The sequence below is a fragment of the Morus notabilis genome, unplaced genomic scaffold, assembly GCF_000414095.1.
Source record: "Morus notabilis unplaced genomic scaffold, ASM41409v2 Scaffold250, whole genome shotgun sequence".
In the NCBI taxonomy this organism is placed as follows: domain Eukaryota; kingdom Viridiplantae; phylum Streptophyta; class Magnoliopsida; order Rosales; family Moraceae; genus Morus; species Morus notabilis.
Window position 1 is genome coordinate 203,618 of NW_010358072.1, and position 17,670 is coordinate 221,287.

A 17,670-nucleotide genomic window follows, 5' to 3' on the forward strand; every position below is an offset into this window, starting at 1 on the left:
TCTCAAACACAGAAAATCAAAAAAATAAAAAAAATGTTGCAGATCTGATTGTGTTCCTACAAATCCAATTTTACCACCACAGACCCAGCTTCGCAGCACCGTCGAAAGGCCGTAAGAAGGAGCTTCACGACGACAACGAACGACACTTAAGGTGGTGGTCGTAAATAGATCTCAAAGGTAGCTTCATTTCTAAGCTCCATATATTTCCTATGGAAGCCTGACGTGGGGCAGCAGGAAGGAAGGGAGGAAGGGAGGGAGGGAGACAGGGAGAAAGGGAGGGGGTGGGGGAGTCAACTTCCTCGTCGGATGAGAGGGGAAGAGCATGAGATTAAAAAGAAAGTCCTAAATTAGATGAGGGCACTTCAGTCCATGCAGGTTCTCTTTTTTAATTGTTGTGTGAGAAATTGAGAGTTTTTTTCTCTCTGACAAACATCTATCCACAGTGAAAATCCGTGGTATTTGAGAAAATCGTTGAATTTATCTTAGAGCGGATGAGTTTAGATTTTCTCTTTATTTTTGATAAATTTTTTTAACTAATTTGTTATTTGACTGAAAAAATATTAATAAAAAATAAAAATCTAAACATATAGGCTGTGTTTGGAATTGATCATGTTTTTATTTTTCACACTTTTTGAGAGAAAAAGAAAATATTTTTAAAACAGCGTTTGGCGCAATAAAGATAAAAAATAGAAATGAAAATGATTTTTTAGTTTAGTATAAAATGAGAGAGAAATGAAAAATAAATTTTAGTCGTTTTTTATTTTTTGTTTCATTTCTTCCTCTCTTGAACAGAGAGAGAAAAAGAGAGATATTAATGAGTTTTTTTATACTGAAAATAATTTTTTAATAAAATTATTAAATATATTTTTAAAAATAATTTTTATTTAAAATTAAAAACGCTTTCATTTTTATTTGTGTTTGGAATTGATCATGTTTTTATTTTTCACACTTTTTGAGAGAAAAAGAAAATATTTTTAAAACAGCGTTTGGCGCAATAAAGATAAAAAATAGAAATGAAAATGATTTTTTAGTTTAGTATAAAATGAGAGAGAAATGAAAAATAAATTTTAGTCGTTTTTTATTTTTTGTTTCATTTCTTCCTCTCTTGAACAGAGAGAGAAAAAGAGAGATATTAATGAGTTTTTTTATACTGAAAATAATTTTTTAATAAAATTATTAAATATATTTTTAAAAATAATTTTTATTTGAAATTGAAGACGTTTTTATTTTTATTTTTATATAAAAAATAAAATTATTTTAGAATGAGTTTGTGCGTATTTTTCTAGTTTTCTCTTCTCTTATATATATCTTCCGTGCTTTCGCCTGAGGCAGATGCCTTGCATCAATTCAAGGCTCAAACTCGGCCCAACCAAGAAACTCATACGGGCCTAAAGTTGGACTGTGTAACGTATTGGGTTGGCCCAACCCAACTTACCTATCAGCCCTTACAAACTGGTCGTTCTCATTCCCTCTCTGTTGGTTGCCCTTCCTGGCTCCCTCGCTCTGGAGAGAAGATTTTGAAATTCTGGCGCGTTCTCCTTCTTACACAGCCATTTCAGTCCCTTCTCTGTCGCTACAAAAATGGCGAAAAAACCGAGAATCTTCAGCATCGCAGAGCTTATCCATGGCGGCCGTCCTCTCACCGGCGCCGACTCTCTCGACTCAGACCTCCGACGCCCTTCAATTTCTCCCCAATCATCACTTTCCAACCAATCCACACGCCCTATTCCTTCCAACTCCACTTCTAACCCTAACCCTAGAATTCTCACTCCTCTCAATTATCCTGCCATTATCGATGGAAACTTAACCCTCCCAGCCGTTTCGGATGGCGCCTCTTCTTCTAACTCTAGCATTCGGTGCTTCTGCAACAGTTGCTTCCAGTTTTCAGATGGTTCGGCTACTATTTGTTGCGACATTCTTGACCTCGATCCATTCATCATCGGAAAGAAAATCCGTGTTCTTGCTTGGAATTTCATTCCTATTAAGCGTGTCGGTGGGTTCTTGGAGATTATCCGGTGGAGTTTCCCGGACTCCGAGAATGGTCGTCCTCGGTGTTTGGACGGGGACTCTTTTCCGTTAGCTCCGAGCTCTTCCCGTGGCTGTGAGAATAGTTCCAAGTCTCGCTATCGTCTTCACGGCTCACTGGAGTCGGTTAGCCCGATTTCTGTGAATCCCTGCACGTCCGGCGATAGCAACTCGCGGAGCACCACGGGTTCTAATTTAAAACCATCTTTTAATATTCGAGGTTTTTTGGTTCGAATTTTGGTCTGTGAGTGCAGATTATGCAATTCTAAGGAGTCCTTTACCATATTGAATTGCTCGGTTCAAGAGCAGAATGCTCATAATTTTACCAAGCCCGTTATCGTGTATTTTTGCGTGTCAGCTTCATCTTGGCACCCTGTGATTGTGAAACTTATCGGCAAAGTTGTGACTATATCAGGCTTGAAAAAGAAGTTAGTTTATATAGGAAATGAAGAGTCCATTTTAATGTATGTTACTTCGGAGAAGTCTTATCTACATGTTCCCAGATTTCAGGAGAAATTTGTTCCTGGTAACCAAACTTATGTAGAGGGGAAAGGAGAATGTGGTTCTTATACTGGCATAGTGAAAGGTGTATATATGCAAGGGATGGTCGTTGAGCTTGACCATGAAGTGTGGCTTTTGTTAACCAGCCATTTGTTTACTGCACCGCATAGTCTCAGGATTGGCGCTCTTGTAAGCAAGGATTCTTTGTTAGTTTCCGACATCAAGTTAGTATTTTGATACAAACACGATTATATTCTTTTTTCTCTAATTGTTGGTTTCTCTTTAGATATCTGTGAAGAATGTTCATTTTGTGAATCCAAAATTTTCTTGGACGAAGATGCTTATACTTGGTGCTTGCTACAAGACTAGCATCACTATCGAATGCTTCTCTCCATTCGTTACTGGGTATGCTTTTTGAACGTCAATATTTTTATTTTGTCTGCGGGTCTATTGAGAGGCATCTTCAGACCAAATGGTGAAAATTTATTTCTTTTTAGTTTTGCTGATTCTTTGATTCGGGTTATATGCGGAAAGAACTGGAATGTGAATTTGTTTGAATATACCATTGAGTCATTGAATTATGTAAAGGAAAATGGGGAATAATTTCCCCCGACTCTGCCCTGGTTGTGGTTTTGACTTCATATTTATCCTTTCTTGTTTTGTTCCCCCTTGTAGAAACTAAAATGCTTTTTTCTTCGTAAATATGCCAACGTAGAAAGAATAAATAATTCAATTATATGCTGCAGGTGTCACATACTTTCAGATTCAAGAAGTGTCATGGGGAACTTTATTGAGTCTTTAACCTTTTCTGCCAGATTATGGTATGCAATTTTTCATACTTGTTTGGTACGGAAACTTCATGGCTCTGTGGAACGTTTGAAAATTATAAGATTCCTGTTGAATTTATTAAGTTAATTAATTTGATTTCAGGGTGTTGCTTCTCGTGTCATGTTTCCGGAAAAAGTTTGCTGGTATATTATCTGAGAAGGAGATATTGGGATCAAAACATGTAACTCTCCTCTATATATTTTCAGATACTTTAAGATTTCTTTCCTATACGCAGTACTTGTTATGTTATTATCTGATGAGTATGACAATTGCAAGGTGCTACCAGAGGGAAGGACTGGTTCAGATCTATGCCAATTCACAATTACCTTCATCAATGTTTCTATCTTCAGTGAATAAGGTAATTAATAAGGGAATGACAATTCATTGAACCAAAAACATTTCTACCTTGGAGATTATCCTCTTATAATTCTGTACCATATCTATAAGAAAATTCCTTTTGGCAGCATGGAATATTTATGTTGCTGTGCAAGCATGATTCATGTGGTTGTGAAGGACGCAGTGGTAACCTGATGTTGGTAAGTCTTTATTGTGGTTCAATGCGAACCACATACTAAGCTATCCTGATGCTGTATTCTCTTCATTATTTCAGATTGTGCCTATAGTTACCTTCATCAACCATTGTCATGCCAAATGGATGAGAATGATACAATTGGAACATGATAAAACATTGCAAAAGGAGAACCTATACAGTCTTCTCTTATGTGAAGGGAGACCTTATGATCAGTCAATTAGAAAGATTTTCTCAAGTGAAGATATAGGCATCGTCTTAATTGGAAATCTGAAGGTTTGTGGTTTATTTATCCGCAAGTTCAAATTGTTTCAATTGCCAGCACCCTTCGAGTTGATTGTGTACTTTATACTGAAGAAGAGTTGAGTTGATTGACCATCTTTTGCCTATTTGGTAATTATGATCTTCAGTTCATCTAATCATAACTATATGTTAATCATCCAGATTTCTCCAACTTCTGGAAGATTGCAGTTGGTTGATGCCACTGGTAGAATTGATGTTATTGTACCGGATCTTCCATCAACCTGGAATTCCAACAGTATATTTGAGGTTACATTTTGAACAGTTTCTTTCAAGTCACAATTCATTGAACAGTTTCTTTCAAGTCACAATTCATTCTCTATGATTTATGTAACGATCTGTTGGGCTGGGAGAGAAGGTGCATTAATTTGTTAGGTTCATTCTGCCTTTTAAGTTGCTTAGCCTGTTTTTTCGCTTTTCAGGTAGTCGACTATAATCTTATTATTGAAGGCATGCCCAGACTGGCAGATAATCTGGAATTGCTCGACAAGTGTTTCTCATGTAGAAGTATATTTAACTTTATTCCTTTAGCAAGGGATGAAAACTTGACGGTTTATGTTTACTTTCACCTGCGGAATACTGCTTGCAGAAACGTTTCCTTTTATCCTCGCATTGAATTTGGAGAAGATTTGGAGAGACTTGAAAGTCAAACTTATCATATGCTTCAAGTAACGCATAAATTTCCTGCACTAGAAAAGGTATGCCCAACTACAGTTTCTTGATGGTTGTTAACACTTAACAGTATGCTCTAAAAATTTCTGTTTTAGTCCATTATCCCAATGGAATAGCAAGAAGGGAAAAAGATATTTGGGAAAAAAAACTTTGAAACTCTTAATCTTCTAATTGCTTGTATCAATGTAACAGTTTCAAGGTGACACAGCTATGTCAGATCCACCAAGCATGTTTGCCGAGGCTGTTATTCTTTCTTGGAATTTATCTGTTGCCAGAAAAGATGGATTTGTGCATGCAACTAAGAATTCAGGAGATCAGCCGAAGAAGTGCATGGAACATTGTAATGGAAAAAATGATCAAGAACATATTTCAAAAAGACGTAAAGTTGATCATGCATCAAGCAGGGAATTGTCAGGTTTAGTAGATATTCCTCATAATGCTGAGCGACTGAGGACTTGCTCTAATTCTGATGTTGAACCCAGTGGGAAACACAGCTGCTGCAACTGCACTTCTCATGAGATTCCTGCTTCTGCGACCATTAAAGTAGCTAAAAATCAGAGTGTCGTTCGTTCAGTCATCTTGAATTACTCAGGATCCAATTTAAATGGCCATGGCCTTTGCAGACGAAGCTCACATAAGGTATTCCTGGAGTTTAAGCCTGAAAACTTTCATATATATCAGGTATATGACGGCTCTCTCTCTCTCTCTCTCTCAATCATGGTTTCTTATCCGATATTGGTATAAGAATAATTTCTTGATGAACCTTCACTTTCATGTAAACTTGTGTTCATTTTCATGTACTTCCAGCTGTTGCAGATTGGTTGCTATTACATTACAGAGCATTATAAAGAAGATTCTTTCTGTAATTTTAAGGATTCTGATTATGTCAGTGGTGTTAAAGTTCTTGCTTCGTCTAAACTGCATCTCTGGAGCCTTTCATTAACTCCTGATGATGTTCTTCCACCTACTAATTTAGCAAACTGTCCTCCGTCAGATAATTCTTGTCACATTGGTGGTGACGTGGTTTCTTCTGAGGCTTACAATGAGTTATGTCTCCAGATGCCAAATCGTGATTGTTTAGAATCCTGTTCAGATGTTTCTCTCTGCCTGCCTGCAAATATGAGAGATATTTTGGAGGTGAACATGAGTGAACTGGAAGAGCGCTTGATTAAACCAGCTGTGAGACCTGAAGGAATTGCTGAATTATTTTCATGCATCGGGGATGTGGCATCTGCTCCTCTCTTGCCCAATATTAATTTCTTGTTACCCGAAGGAAATTTAGTATCTTTGCGAGGTCATGTGGTTACCGTACATGGTGTCGACATGCATGGAAACAGCCAAAATCATGGTGATCCTCTCGGGTCAAGATTGTTTAGCGGAGTTGCAACCACTTCTTGTTTTCATGTCATGGTGGAACATCAAATTGTAATTGTCAAAAATTGTTTTTTTTTCCTTCTCCTTTTGGCATGTTATTTTAAAAGATTACAAGCCATCTCCTTGCATTATTTGAATGAAACAGGTGAAGGTAGTCGGTTCTTTGAGCAAACATGTTTTTCCTCCTGGCTTTGGGCCTGGTGTAGATGCAACCTTTCATCGAGTTCTTGAATTGCGGTATGCAATCTCATCATGCATTGAGCATTTTCTTAGAGAATTGTGTATTGATACTTTATTTCCTTTTTTCATACATGATATATCTTATTCTCTCCACAACGCAATCGCAATATAATTCTTATTGCCACCTTTGGATGGCGTAGATTAGAACTTCTTCTTTAGATTTTGTAAATTTTCAACATGACTTTTCAGGAGCCAGAATAAATGGATGCTGACACCTGTATCGTTCATTGTAATTCATTCCATAAAGACAGTGAACAAATCATGCAGTGAAAAATGCACAAGCCTTGTTTCAGACATGAAGCTTGTTGCCTCTCTGGGCACTTTTTCTTCGGGTCTGATATCAGAGTTGGTTCAACATCCAGATCGTGAGCTAATGCGGTTTCATTGCCGGGTAATTCTTATAATCTTGTATACTCTTTTAAGCACGTTAATTTTGTCCCTTTGTCAAACTTCTTTCTATTCGGGCTCTTGTTCCTGGGTGGCAGCTTACCATTGTTGTATTAGTTCCCCACAAAAATAAGGCTGTTGGTTGTTGTGACAGGTTGTTGCTGTCAATATACTGGTTTTCACTAACTGTAAAAAAGATGTCCATCTCCCATTGGAGTTCCGTTCCAGGCAGCATCAAATTGACATTCCAATTGCTGGTTTTGTTTTGGGTAGGAAATGCGTCTCTATTACTTGATTATTGTGATCAATACATGATGCTTTAAATACGGGTAAATCTTCTCATGAAAGAACATAAATGTATGATGTATTTCTTTTTCTTTCCCCTTGTCTAGATGATGGATCATTCCCATGTTGTTGTTGGGCAAATGCTGAAAGAGCATCGACCTTGCTAAAGTTGCATGAAGAACTTCCAAAGGGAGCTTACAAAAGCAATGTCTGGACGTTAAAGGGGTTTAAGATGGATAATACTCGCTACACCATCAGATATCATCTTGAGAGAATTTTAGAGAAGCATGACACGATTACAGTAAAAAACTTTGGATCACTGTTCGATTCTTCTTGCCAGGACCTTGTTGTTTCTGTCAGTTCAGATAACACCCTCAGTGGCTCAGATGAGAACTTCCTCAGATATGTTGTCTTCAATGCTTGCTTTGGCCCATTTTGGGTAAGTTCATGTGCTTTGTGGAATTGATTTGTGGGGAGACTTTAATATACATGCTAGATGCAATAAACTAGGCTAATTATACGATGTTTTTAGGGATGTTTATCACCATGTGGAAGTGGAATGCGGTAACAAAACATGGAAATGGAATTTTAGCCGGTCAAAATTTAAGTTGTCCCAAATTTATAATGGCAACTAATGTCAAAATTGGTATATTGTTAAAACATCTACCAAATATTGCAGGAAAGAAATGCTCACAAAAATTAGTATACTGAACAAATTTTCTGTTCATCCTGTGAACACAGATGTGAATTAATCTGCCTTGCTTTATTAATAAAAATGGAAGTACATTTAAATAGACCAAGGTTTGACCATCGAGTCTATAATCCTCTTCTAGGATCTCGGTAGAATAATTTCTACCAACTAATCTACTTTATTTGAATTTAAACAACTAACTGATAACTCCTAATCTACATAATCGGAAATGACAAACTAATTAAATAAAATCTCTTTGACTTATTCTCTCTAAAAGATAGATCTTATCTGCTAACACTCCCCCTCAAGCTTGGCTGTAGATGTCAATGAGCCTAAGCTTGCCTACTAAGTACTCGAACGTTGGTCCAGGAAGTCCTTTGGTGAGTATATCCGCAACCTATTGGCCTGTAGGAATGTACTCAATGCTAATAATTTCCTTCTCTAGTTTTTCAGTAATAGAGGGGTTGTTCTTTTGCAACAAAACTCAGAAAAAATTTGAACTCGAGTTACAACTTTATTCAAGTTCATGTTCTTTTGTAAAACTTGAGTTTAAACTTGAGTCCTCGAGTTCGGGGCTAAACTCGAATTTAAGTTTCCTCTTCAACTCGAGTTCATAAACTTGAACTCAAGTTATTGAACAATATTTTTTCTATTCTTAAAAATGTCATAACTTTTTTGTTTAAATTCTGATTGAGATGATTTTTTTTTTCTATGCATTCACAACGAAAAGACGAATAAAACCCCATCCATATACCCTATTAAAATTTTTCATCACCATTTAGTTTTTATTAAAATACTATCTAAATATTAATTTAAGTTTTGATTCACCCAAACATAAACTCAAAAAGATTCTTAATTCAAATCATAACTCAAATATACATGTCTAAACACAAACTCAAGTTACAACTTTAACTCAAGTTATAACTCAAACTCAACTCAAAATCATCACTCAAATCACCCTAACTTAAAAATGCAAAAGAACAACCCCAAAGTGTCTATCCACCACCACATGTTTAGTTCTATCATGATAGACTAGGTTGTGTGCTATGCTGATTGTGGCCTTGTTATCGCAATAGAGTTGCATAGGAAACTCACAACTGATCTTCAACTCTTCTAGTAACCGTTTCAACCAAATTGCTTCACAAATACCATGAGCCATGGCTCTGTATTAAGCTTCAGCACTGCTCCTCGCTACTACGGATTGTTTTTTACTGCGTCAAGTCACCAAATTTCCCCAGAGGCGTGTGCAATATCCGGATGTTGATTTCCTATCTTTGACAGATTCGGCCCAATCTGCATCAGTGAAGATTTCCACTCTTCTATTTTCTTCTTTTCCAAAAAATAATCCTCTTCCCGGAGTCTTCTTGAGGTATCTCAATATTCGATAAACAGCTTCGAAGTGTCCTTGGCACGGTGAATGCATGTGTTGGCTTACCACGCTTATTGCGAAGGCGATGTCTGGTCTTGTATGCGAGAGGTGTATTAGTTATACCACCATTCGTTGATTTTTTTCTCTATTAGCCATCTCTCCATCAATCAATTTTTCCTTGCCTCCTTGTTCAATTGGAGTCTCTATTGGTTTGCACCCCAGCAAACCATTTTTTACCAGAAAGAGTTTTGATCCTTGAAGGACCCCAAACATCACTGTGAAATAAATAAAATGGTTTTGAGGATTGATAAGGTTTTGAGAAAAAAGTAGTCCTCTGACTTTTTGATAAGATGCAATTCTCACAATAAAGTTTGGAGTAATCCACACCACGAAATAACATAGGAAATAATGTTTTTAGATAGGGAAAACTAGGATGTCGTAGTCTATAGTGCCAAAGCATTATTTGATCCTTAACAGAGATAGAACTAATACTACTTAAGCTTTGAGCTTTTTTAGTCTTGGAGTTTCCATCTTCTAAATAGTAAAGGTCATCTATCATGTTAGCACTGCCAATCATTCTCCCTGAGTTCCTCTCCTGAAACACAATGAGATTCAAAGAAAGTGAGATGACAATTAGAATCCTTAGACAACTTGCTCACTGATAGAAGGTTACACATGCAAGTTTAGGTACATGGAGAACAGATTTAAGTGTTAAAGAGCTAGATAATTTTATCAAACCTTTGCCGGCAATGGGAGAAAAAGATCCATCTGCTATACAAATTTTTTCATGGCCAGAACAAGGAGTATAAGTATCAAATAAGTGAGAAAAACTGGTCATGTGGTCAGAAGCTCCTGAATCTATAATCCGAGCAGAATCGGAAAAACAGCAAGATAAGGCAATTGATTCTCTACCTGTTTGAGCAAGAGAAGCACTAGGAGTACCCGATAATCCCGAGTTAGATTTCAGCAGTTTAAGAATGTGATCAACCTGCTCCTTGGTAAATGGGACAGTCGCGGCTTCATGTGCAGCAGGTGAGGAATTGAATCGTCCTTTATGTTTCCCTTGGTTTCCCGTGAAGCTTCTAGCATGTTTCACACGTATGGCGTGGCTTGTTGCAGTGATCACACCACACGTGAGGTTTCTCCTCAGTTTTCCGAGGACCAAGCATGACAAGTCTACGGCTTTCCTCTCCACGAACCTCAGAAAAAACTTCTCCCAGGGATGGAAGGGGCTGTCTGCCTATTATTCGCCCTCTAACCTCATCAAACTCAACATTGAGTCCAATAAGGAATTTAAAAATACGATTATCCTCCAAGGTTTTCTTATAGTGGTTGCAGTCCTTAGGAGATTTCCACTCATAGTCACTAAATAAGTCTAGATCCCGCCACAAAAGTTTCAAAGAATTAAAGTATTTTGTGACACTTCTCTCACCTTGGCGGATTTCTCCGAGTTTCAGTGTTAATTCATACACTTGGGACTGATTTCCCAAGTCTGAGTACATTTGGTTGACATTGTCCCAAAACTCTTTAGCGGTGTGATAACACATGTAGCTTGAGCTGATCTCTTCTTCCATGGAATTCACTAACCATGCCATCACCATAGAGTTTTCAGCGTCCCAAGTTGGATGAGAAGGACCTCCTGGGCTGGTTCCTTCTTTTCTCCGGTCAAGTAACCAATCTTCCCTCTCCCGTGGATGTACATGCGCACAGATTGTGACCAACGCAGAAAGTTTTCCCCATTCAATCGTATTGTAGTGATCTGGACATAATGGGAATCATGGGCAGGGACATGAGGCCTAGACGCATCAGTTTCAGTGGGTTTTGACTAGTTTACAGTAGTATTTGTGGACTCTGACATTGTTTCAGACATTATGGAAGGATGGCTGGGACGACTAGGGTTCAAAGGATTGCTAGGGTTGTAAGAGGATGGCTAGGGTTCGAGCAAAAGGGATCAATGCTCTGATACCATCTAGAGAAATATGGAGAAGAAAGAACTATGAAATTGTATTATTCGGTAGGCGTACAACATATCCTTAAATGCTAATTACAGAGGAAAACTATTATAGGAAAGACTAGTAAATATGGAATGTTAATTGCAGTACAAAATCAATCCTAATCATTACTTTCCTAATCTTCTTCAATTAGGCTCTTTGACTTAATCTCTTATGATTAGCCCAATATTTTCCATATTCGGTATAATTGATACCGATACTCATATCTTCAACAAACTACAAACTAATAACTCCTAATCTACATAATCGGAAGTAACAACAACAACAACAACAACAAGCCTTAATCCCAACTTAATTGGGGTCGACTATATGGATTTCACTTTTTCACACGGCTCTGTTCGAAATTAAACTATCCTGAAGGCCTAGATCTAGAATGTCTTTCCTAATAACTTCGGTCCATGTAATTCTCGGTTTACCCCTCCCTCTCCTAGTATTAGGTATAAGAATGTCATTCCAAGCACGAACTGGTGTTTCTAGCGGTCTATGTTGGACATGCCCGTACCACCCCAAGCGGCCTTCACACACCTTATCTTCTATTGGTGTTACACTTATTTTATTACGAATAACTTCATTCTTTATGCGATCCATTCTCGTATGGTCACTCATCCATCTTAACATACGCATTTCTACCACACTCATCTTAAATATATGTTGTCTCTTAATAGCCCAACATTCACTACCATATAACACAGTCGGGCGGATTACAGTCCTATAGAACTTTCTTTCAACTTAATAGGCATCTTGCCATCACATAAAACTCCCGTAGCATTCTTCCACTTAACCCACCCTGTCTTATCCCTATGTTGAATATCCTCTTCTATATCTCCTTCATACTGCACTATAGACGTAAGGTACCTAAACTTCCTATAAGCCCCAATCTCCACACCATCTAATTAAATTTCATCACTCTGATTACTTGAGTTACTAAACCTACAATGCATGCATTTAGTTTTCATCCTACTTAACTTAAATATCTTCGTCTCGAGAGTTTGTCTCCACAGCTATAACTTACGGTTAACTCTTTCCATATGTTCATAAACTAAAACTATATCATCTGCAAAAGTATACACCAAGGAACTCTATTTTAGATTTCTCTTGTCAGCTCATCCATCACGATGGTGAAAAGATAAGGACTAAAGCAGATCCTTGATGAAGGCCGATCCGAATGGGGAACTCCGCCGTGTAGCCTTCAGTAGTTCTCACACTCGTGACCACCCCATCGTACATATTCTTAATTACCTTAATATACCTCACATGCACTCCTCTCTTTTCTAGCACCCACCATAAAACTTTCATTGGCACCCTATCATATGCCTTTTTTAAATCTATAAAAGACCATATGTAGGTCCGTCTTAGCTTCTCTGTACCTTTCCATCAGCATCCTAAGAAGAAAAATGGCTTCCGTGGTTGATCTGCTTGGCATGAAGCCAAATTGGTTACCTGAGATGGTAGTTGTGGTCCTTAATCTTCTTTCGATAACTCTCTCTCAAAGTTTTATAGTGTGGCTTATTAACTTTATGCCCCTATAATTGTTACAATTCAACACATCTCCTTTATTCTTGAAGATGGGGACAAAAATACTTTTCCTCCATGCATCAGGCATATGCTTCTTCTTTAGTATCTCATTAGATGAGGTATATAGGAAACTTGGGACAAGAGAAGGAGAGAAGGATATATATAAACTAGCTAAGATAAGAGAAAGGAAGTGTCATGACCTAAATCAAGAGAGGTGTGTTAAGGATGATACGGATCAAGTTCTGACAAGAGATAAAGACATTAGGGAAACGTGGAGGAGTTACTTTGAGAAGCTTTATAATGATGATCATGCGATAGAGTTTGACAATCTTAGGTCACAAGGAGAACCTAATGTGATGTATACAAGAGGAATCAGAGTACAATTCCAGCATCTCCTAACGCCATCCAAACTTCTATTGGAATATCATCTGGCCCACATGCCTTCCCCTTTTTCATCTTTCGTAGTGCAGTTTTAACTTCCGAGACTCTGATTTCTCTTGTATACATCACATTAGGTTCTCCTTGTGACCTAAGATTGTCAAACCCTATCGCATGATCATCATTATAAAGCTTCTCAAAGTAACTCCTCCACGTTTCCCTAATGTCTTTATCTCTTGTCAGAACCTGATCCGTATCATCCTTAACACACCTCTCTTGATTTAGGTCATGATATTTCCTTTCTCTTATCTTAGCTAGTTTATATATATCCTTCTCTTGTCCCAAGTTTCCTATATACCTCATCTAAGCAAGTAGAACGAGTCTTATTAACTGCTCGCTTAGCTTCTTTCTTCGCTTCTTTATACAAAAGTTTCAACATCCTTACGCTTTGGTAAATCTCTATATAAATCCCTCTTGGTCTTAATAGCCTTTTGAACTTCCTCACTCCACCTCCAAGTTTCTTTCCCAGGGGGGCCTTAACCTCTAGATTCCCCTAGGACCTCCTTTGCCACTTTTCTAATGCAGCTGGTCATGGCATCTCACATAGTATTTACATCACCTACATATGACCAAGTAGCATCATCTAACAACTTCTCTTTAAAGGCCAATTGTTTTATTCCCTTCAAATGCCACCAACGAGTTCGTGGGAGGTGGTTTATCTTAATCCTTCTATTGTAAAGCTTAATGCTCACATCTAAGATCACTAACCTATGTTGGGTGGCTAGCGCTTCTCCAGGAATTACTTTACAATTCTTACATGGAGAACGATCTCTATACCTGGTGAGAAAATAATCTATCTGGCTTAAGTTCTTTCCATTCTTAAAAGTTATCAAGTGAGAATCTCTTTTCTTGAAAAATGTGTTTGTTATGATAAAATCATGTCTCAACGCAAATTCCAAAATAGATTTCCCTTCTTCGTTTCGAGCTCCAAAACTAAAACCACCATGGATCCTTTCGAAGTTTTCCCTATCCTTACCAACATGCCCATTGAAATCTCCTCCAATGAAAATGTTATCCTCATTGACTATACGACACACTAAGTCATCCATGTCTTTCCAGAACTTGACTTTAGTTTCCGCATCCAATCATATTTGTGGAGCGTAAGCACTAACTACATAGATGAACTTATTTCCTAGTACCAATTTGAGCATAATAATTCTATCCCCTATTCACTTAATCTCAACTACGTCATCATTCACAGTTTTGTCCACTAGAGTACCAACTCCGTTGCGATTCATTTCCCAACCTGTATGCCATAACTTGTGTCTCAAATTTCCAATCTCCTTTGCTTTCTCTTCTGTCCACTTCGTTTTTTGTAAGCATAAAATGTTAATTCTTCTTTTTACCATAACATCTACTAACTCCATAGATTTACCAGTTAAAGAACCTACATTCCAACTACCTAAACGAATTTTCGTATCATGGGCTAGCTCTGCCCCTTGCACACATCCATGAATGTGCAAGGACCCCCCTACATATTTTTCACCATATCCGGGGCTCGACATGGTGCATGGGCTCGCTTTTCTCCCCGCACACGTCCATGAATGTGCGAAGACCCCCCTTGCCTATTTAACACTATACCCGGGGCCCGGCATAGCGCGTCACACGTAGAGAACGCCCCAATAGATTCTATGTGAGTGAAATCCATGAAAGTGACTTATTTTTACGCTGGCCGTCAACCTACTGCAACCTTCCTCCTTTATCTAGACTTGGGACTGGCTATACAAATGCATAGGCGGAGTTACATAATTAGGAGTAACAAACTAATTAAATAAAATCTCTGACTTATTCTCTCTAAAAGATAGATCTTATCTGCTAACATCCTGATATTACTTTTTTTTCTTAATTTTTAATGTTATCCATCAATTTTCTTAGGAAAATAAACAAAAGTGATCGTTTTTTGCTTCACAAGAGGAAATTAAACAGACGCTTGTTCCTTCTTTGCAGACGATTGTTGCCTCATTTATGGATTCAGATGCTGTTGGCCAGTTGGAGAAAGAAAAACTCTTGCATATGGAGATGAGTACAAGTTCCATGCAAAACATATGGGCCAAAGAAGTTCGTCATACAAACGCTTTTACCGAGGCCAGGGATGTGATTCAAGAACTCTTAGACAGGTAAATGCATTTAACCTTTAATATAGTTGGATGTACACTTTGAAATTTTACGTGTATATTCCATGTCTTGTATGTAACATCTTCTCCAGTTCAATCCATGGCACATCGCCATTGCTAGAAGTCGCAATTGTTGTATATTGCTCATGTTTGATCTACTATTATTGAAGATATAGCTGCCATGCGTCTCCATAAGTCAAGATGTCTTGTGGACAGTATTGGCCTGCGGGGCCAATATTGCGGAGGCCTTATGGCCAGGAGGTTGAGCCATGTTCTTTCGGTCCGCATGCGGAATCCCCCACGTGAGGCACACCGTGTGACATCCAAGGGCCCCGTGGTGCATCCTAGGCACACGAGGAGCCCAACGTGAGTTGGCTCAAGGGTCAGCCACACTCACGGGACTCGATGATCAGCAGGACACGGAGGGAACGTCGTATACATGACCTGGGCGGCCTAGTGTGGGGCTGCAAAGTCGGGGATGAGTTGCTTGGGCAACATGCTTGTGCAGTTGGAGTTTGTTGGCCTAGGGGCTTGGCCTTAGACTTGGGGAACCCTTAGGGCCGTGGTGCACAAGAGATGCGCTAAGGATTGAGACGGATCAGCTGGAAGACATGCCGGTTGGCCTTGGGCCAAGATGTCATAGGTCGGCTAGTGTTGGAGGCACTGAGCCTCTGCACATGAATGCAGCCATGCTGCTAGCATGTGAGAGTTAGTTGTAAGCGATGCTCATAGGTGTGAATCAGGATGCATGCGCACAAGATGGCTTGATTGTGAGGAAGGCTGGCCTTGACTCGGGGAGTCTTGGCGTCGCACGGTCGTATTCCGCAACCTAAAAATCCCAACCCGTGACAATTGGTATCCCGGACCATGACAATATCAAATGGTTACCTTGCTTCTTGTATTCTTATTCATAAACGGGCTATATTATGCATAAAGAATGACTTACTCGATGTTAGTCCATTTTGTTATATAGTGGGAATCATTGCTGATACTTTCAGAGTTGTTTGTCATATATCAGTCTACAATTATATTTTCGGTCAACAATATGGTAGTGTGAGACAGGAATTGGCGTCCCCTTTTAGCAAGTAGCTTGCTTGTCTAGCCTCATTTTCCGATGATATGAAATCTTAAAAAGTTTTTCATTGTACCACGTGAAGTGAGTTAAGGATGCAGCTTTTTTTGCACATATTTACTTGGAAAACTTTATGGTCTTTAGATCCATGAGCCTTTCGCAGTGGTCCAATTTATTCCTTGGGGACATGCACAAGCACTTATTATGAGGTTTTAAGATGGATCCATGAAAACCAAATATAGCTGAAACCGATTTAAAGTGGTAATTGAAATTGCTTTGAATTTCTCAAGGAATTGCTGAGGGTGACGGGTCATTGTCGAAATAACTCCCTGGTCGTCATCATTATAGGGTTGGTCAAATGTCTATTTTGATAATAGGGAGGTAGAGTTATTAATACTAGGAGGACCAATGGCTCATTATCACTCCATTCTCCTCAAAATTTTATTAATTATTACTTTTTTTCTTCAAGACCCTTGAGCTATATATGTGTGTGTACGTTCTGAACTTCAATGCATATTTGCTAGTATGTTGCAGGCGTCGACTGGGTATTCTCAGATGGCATAATTTTATTGTTTGAACGTTGAAGTCCTTACATTGTCGATAAAAAGTAGTCTGCAATTACTGCCCAAAAAATTGATCTAACTCGGTGTGAATCCAATGTTTTCTAAGGCTCTTTGACATCTCTCTTTCTCCTCCCTTGGTACAAATTTTGCCATCTCTAGAACCTAGAACCAAATACGGTCCTTAAACGCTTTCTCTACACAATCTCTCAGCATTTCATCATTCTATTTATCAAAATACTACTGAAGAGAATTTTCATGATTCCCCATTATACTCTGCTTTCTTTTTCCATGTTAATTTTAAGAAACTAGGGTCCTCTGGATTTTGCCAAAATGTCATTGCCTCTCAACCAGCAAGCTCCACCAGTAGTAACAGTAGCGACACAACCGTCTTACAACAATGTCCACGTGAGCCATGGGTCGATTGGTCCCGTCATTGCCGTGCTGATTGTGATCATGATCTTGGGCGTAATCGCAGTGGTTGTTGGGCGAATGTGCTCAGGCAAGAGAATCATGGGTTATGGCCAGTTTGACGTGGAGAGTTGGGCTGAAAGAAAATGCTCTTCTTGCATCGACGGTAGGATCAACGCCCCAATACCCAGGGCTAACGGCTCTGTAACCTCTGTGCCAGTATCTAGTGCCCCGGCTCAAACCCATTAGAGAATAGAGGAGTCAAATCAGGCTTGAATCCAGATTGGGTTTTTGTGACAGCTAATGCTAATATCATGCATTTGGATGAAGGTTTATATATATATATA

At 38.6% G+C, this 17,670-nt stretch overlaps 2 protein-coding genes across 2 annotated transcripts; both read left to right on the plus strand.

Annotated features, from left to right (window-relative positions):
• Positions 1–1,581: 1,581 nt before the first annotated feature.
• Positions 1,582–6,725, plus strand: LOC21397590 (CST complex subunit CTC1; the record flags this gene model as incomplete). The annotated part of the gene is made up of 13 exons (XM_024161323.1): positions 1,582–2,715; positions 2,813–2,931; positions 3,273–3,347; positions 3,457–3,535; positions 3,641–3,712; positions 3,819–3,890; positions 3,965–4,159; positions 4,328–4,432; positions 4,606–4,881; positions 5,048–5,536; positions 5,663–6,280; positions 6,375–6,466; positions 6,659–6,725. Coding segments are annotated over exons 1-13 (3,393 nt in total), but the record flags the coding sequence as incomplete, so codon positions are not given.
• A 6-nt stretch (positions 6,726–6,731) lies between these two features.
• Positions 6,732–15,883, plus strand: LOC21397591 (CST complex subunit CTC1). The gene is made up of 5 exons (XM_024161309.1): positions 6,732–6,860; positions 7,011–7,125; positions 7,249–7,580; positions 15,114–15,283; positions 15,451–15,883. Exons 1-5 carry the CDS (start codon positions 6,765–6,767, stop codon positions 15,473–15,475), a joined length of 738 nt encoding a protein of 245 aa, XP_024017077.1. The 5' UTR covers positions 6,732–6,764; the 3' UTR covers positions 15,476–15,883.
• The last annotated feature ends 1,787 nt before the right edge of the window (positions 15,884–17,670 follow it).